Genomic DNA, 2,573 nt, shown 5'->3' on the forward strand with positions numbered 1-2,573 from the left:
CCAACGGAGCTCCGTGTTGCTTCCAGCGCCCTCCCCCGCGCTCCCTGCGGCCATGGCCGATGCTCCTAGGAAGAGAGGTCATCTGGCTACCGCGAGAGCGACCCAACTCGTCGACATCGTCCGATGATGGTGCCGCAAAGACAGCCTTCGGAGGCTATCGTGGCGTCGAGCCGGCAGTAGCCGTGACATGTGGTTCCACCACCCCTCGCAGGCTTTGCCTCTGACCGCCACCGTTCCCAGGCTGCCTAATGGGATGGAAAGGAAGGCTCGGCGAGCGTATAGAAGCGTGCTCGACCTCGTCGTGGCAACCTGTATGGCAGCGCTGGTAGGCGCGATGAGCGTCGTGCCACCTGACCCGAGACGGGTCGCAGGCGTCGCACCGAGCGCGTCGAGACCGTGTCCTGATGTGATCTGCACGGGTGAGTCACGTCGGCGTCAAAGGAGCGACGTGCGACCTGTCAGAGCTTGATCTCCGATCTCAGCGGCGTCGAGTCTCGTCTCCGGCGCGCAACAAATGTACCTCCCCAGGACGCGCAGAGGCAGCTGCGAGTGCGACCCCGCTGAGTGGACGGCGTCACACCGCGCCACCTGCCGAGTGCCCCCGTCCACTCGGCGGGGTCACAGCTGCCTCTGGAAGGCACCGAGAGGTACCAAATGGCGCAAATGACCAAAATCAAGATTGTGTGACGCCGTCTACTCGGCGGGGTCGCAGCTGCCTCTGGAAGGCTGCACCGAGAGGTACGTTTTTCGCGCAATGGTCAAATCAAGGTTTTGTAACGCGAGCTGTGCCACAGTGAAATGGCACTAGCCTGTCGCAAGGCGTGATAGCATGGCCGCAAGTACGCCGAATTCCCATGAAAACAAGTAAAAAATCGCGCCAAAAAGAAAAAATGGCAAAAAAATCGGCGCCTGCGGCGGGCTGGGGGACCCCATCTCCCCCCCGCATGGGTACCCCCTAGGGCCCTCGCCTCCCCCCAGAGCCTCCCACCCCTCCCTTGGGTTGTCTGTTTTCTCGCTTTCTTTCTTTTTAACCCTCCCTTGGGTTGTCTGTTTTCTTTCTTTCTTTCTGACACCCAAGTGTTGAGCGCCGGTGACTGTGGGAATGGGGGAAGCAGAGTTCTTTGATCAGTCGAGGGAGTGTGATCTCCCTCATCCTCAACGGGCGTCCAATCTCAATCGGATTTACTACGGCGGTGGTCCAATGGTAATCCGCATATTGGACGTCCCCGTCCATTGTTCTCGCCGTTCTTCGGCGGGGCCGCGTCAGGGCGGGGGCGCAGGCGTGTGCCCCGCCCGGGGCGCGCAGGCGCCAGTGCGGCGCGGAGGTTCTCCCACCCTCCATCCCCATCGCGCTCTATAAACTCTCACAAGCCTGTCTAGAGGTAGTGGGGGTTGCGTCGTGTGCCAAGCATGGCCACCACAGTCAGGCATGCTGATACTCTCGCAGTCTCCCCGCGTGTGTGCTTGCCCCGCTCAGGCTTCAACAACAAAATATCTAACATGCTTGGTTGTCCCAACTTTGTTGCCACATCCCGCAGTTACCGCGCTCTCCCACATGACAAGCGATCCCACGAGCCACGACAGCGAGTGGGTGGGGACTACATGATCCGTCCGTCGTGAATGAAGGGAGGGTGGAGGGCCCGTCCGCGGAGTAGGCGGCGCGGGCACCCGCCACTGGTCCGAGCGTAAGATGTCAGGTAAGAAGCCGTTTTTGCTTGTTCGTGACCCAGTTGGCCCGCTAGACTGCAGGAAAGAAATTTCTTCTCTTTAATCGTGTCGTGCGACCGCCTTTTGTTGTAAGATTCTTCTCTTTCCTCCGACATTGCATCGCGGCGGCCCACGGCGTGATAGAACCACGAGCACCTGCTTGGGAAAGCGCGCAGAGCGAGAGCGATTGTGTGCCCCACCCCTACCAACCCCCTCAGCCGTCACCGATGAGAGCTCTGCTCGTTTCGGCCCTTGCCGTCGGCGCCAGAGCCCACGGGCACATGACGATGCCGGCGCCTCGGCCGACTGCGTGGGTGAGCGAGTTTGTCGGCGTGCACCCGCAGCTGTACAGCACAAACACGACCCACATCTACCGGCAGCCCACGCACACCGTGCAAAACGGCCCATCCTTCCACTACAACGAGGCTTCGTTCCGGTGCCACGATTTTGCCGCCGTGAGTCCCTCGACGACCATCACGGCAGGCGGCGGACTCGAGGTGGAGTGGAAGCTCGAGGCGCGGCATCCGGGAGATTGCGCGCTGTACATCTCCTACGACGCCGACAAGGACCGACCCGTCACCTGGATCAAGCTCTACGACTTTGTGGGTTGTATGGACCAGGCCAGCCTGGCTGACTACCTCCAAGACGACAGCTGGACTGACCCGCTCGAGGTGAATCGGTACACGATCGCCCTCCCGAGCTGGCTGCCTTCCAGCGACCACGCCGTTCTACGCTGGGAGTGGATCGCGGTCCAGGCTCTCGCCAACATCGAGCTCTACGTCACGTGCGCCGACGTGCGAGTCGTGGGAACTGACGAGCCGGTCGAGGCGTTTCTCGACAAGGTCAGCCCAAAGGTGCAGGTCGTC

At 61.3% G+C, this 2,573-nt stretch overlaps 1 protein-coding gene across 1 annotated transcript in view; it reads left to right on the top strand.

The window, feature by feature from the left end:
* The first annotated feature begins 1,879 nt into the window (after positions 1–1,879).
* The window catches only part of EMIHUDRAFT_471533 (hypothetical protein), a 3,011-nt gene continuing 2,317 nt past the window's right edge, over positions 1,880–2,573 (top strand). The window contains exon 1 of the mRNA XM_005788937.1: positions 1,880–2,561. Within this exon, the coding sequence (XP_005788994.1) occupies positions 1,935–2,561 (627 nt within the window). The 5' untranslated portion in view covers positions 1,880–1,934. The remainder of the gene's footprint in view (positions 2,562–2,573) is intronic.

The sequence above is a fragment of the Emiliania huxleyi genome (assembly GCF_000372725.1).
Source record: "Emiliania huxleyi CCMP1516 chromosome Unknown EMIHUscaffold_1307, whole genome shotgun sequence".
In the NCBI taxonomy this organism is placed as follows: domain Eukaryota; phylum Haptophyta; order Isochrysidales; family Noelaerhabdaceae; genus Emiliania; species Emiliania huxleyi.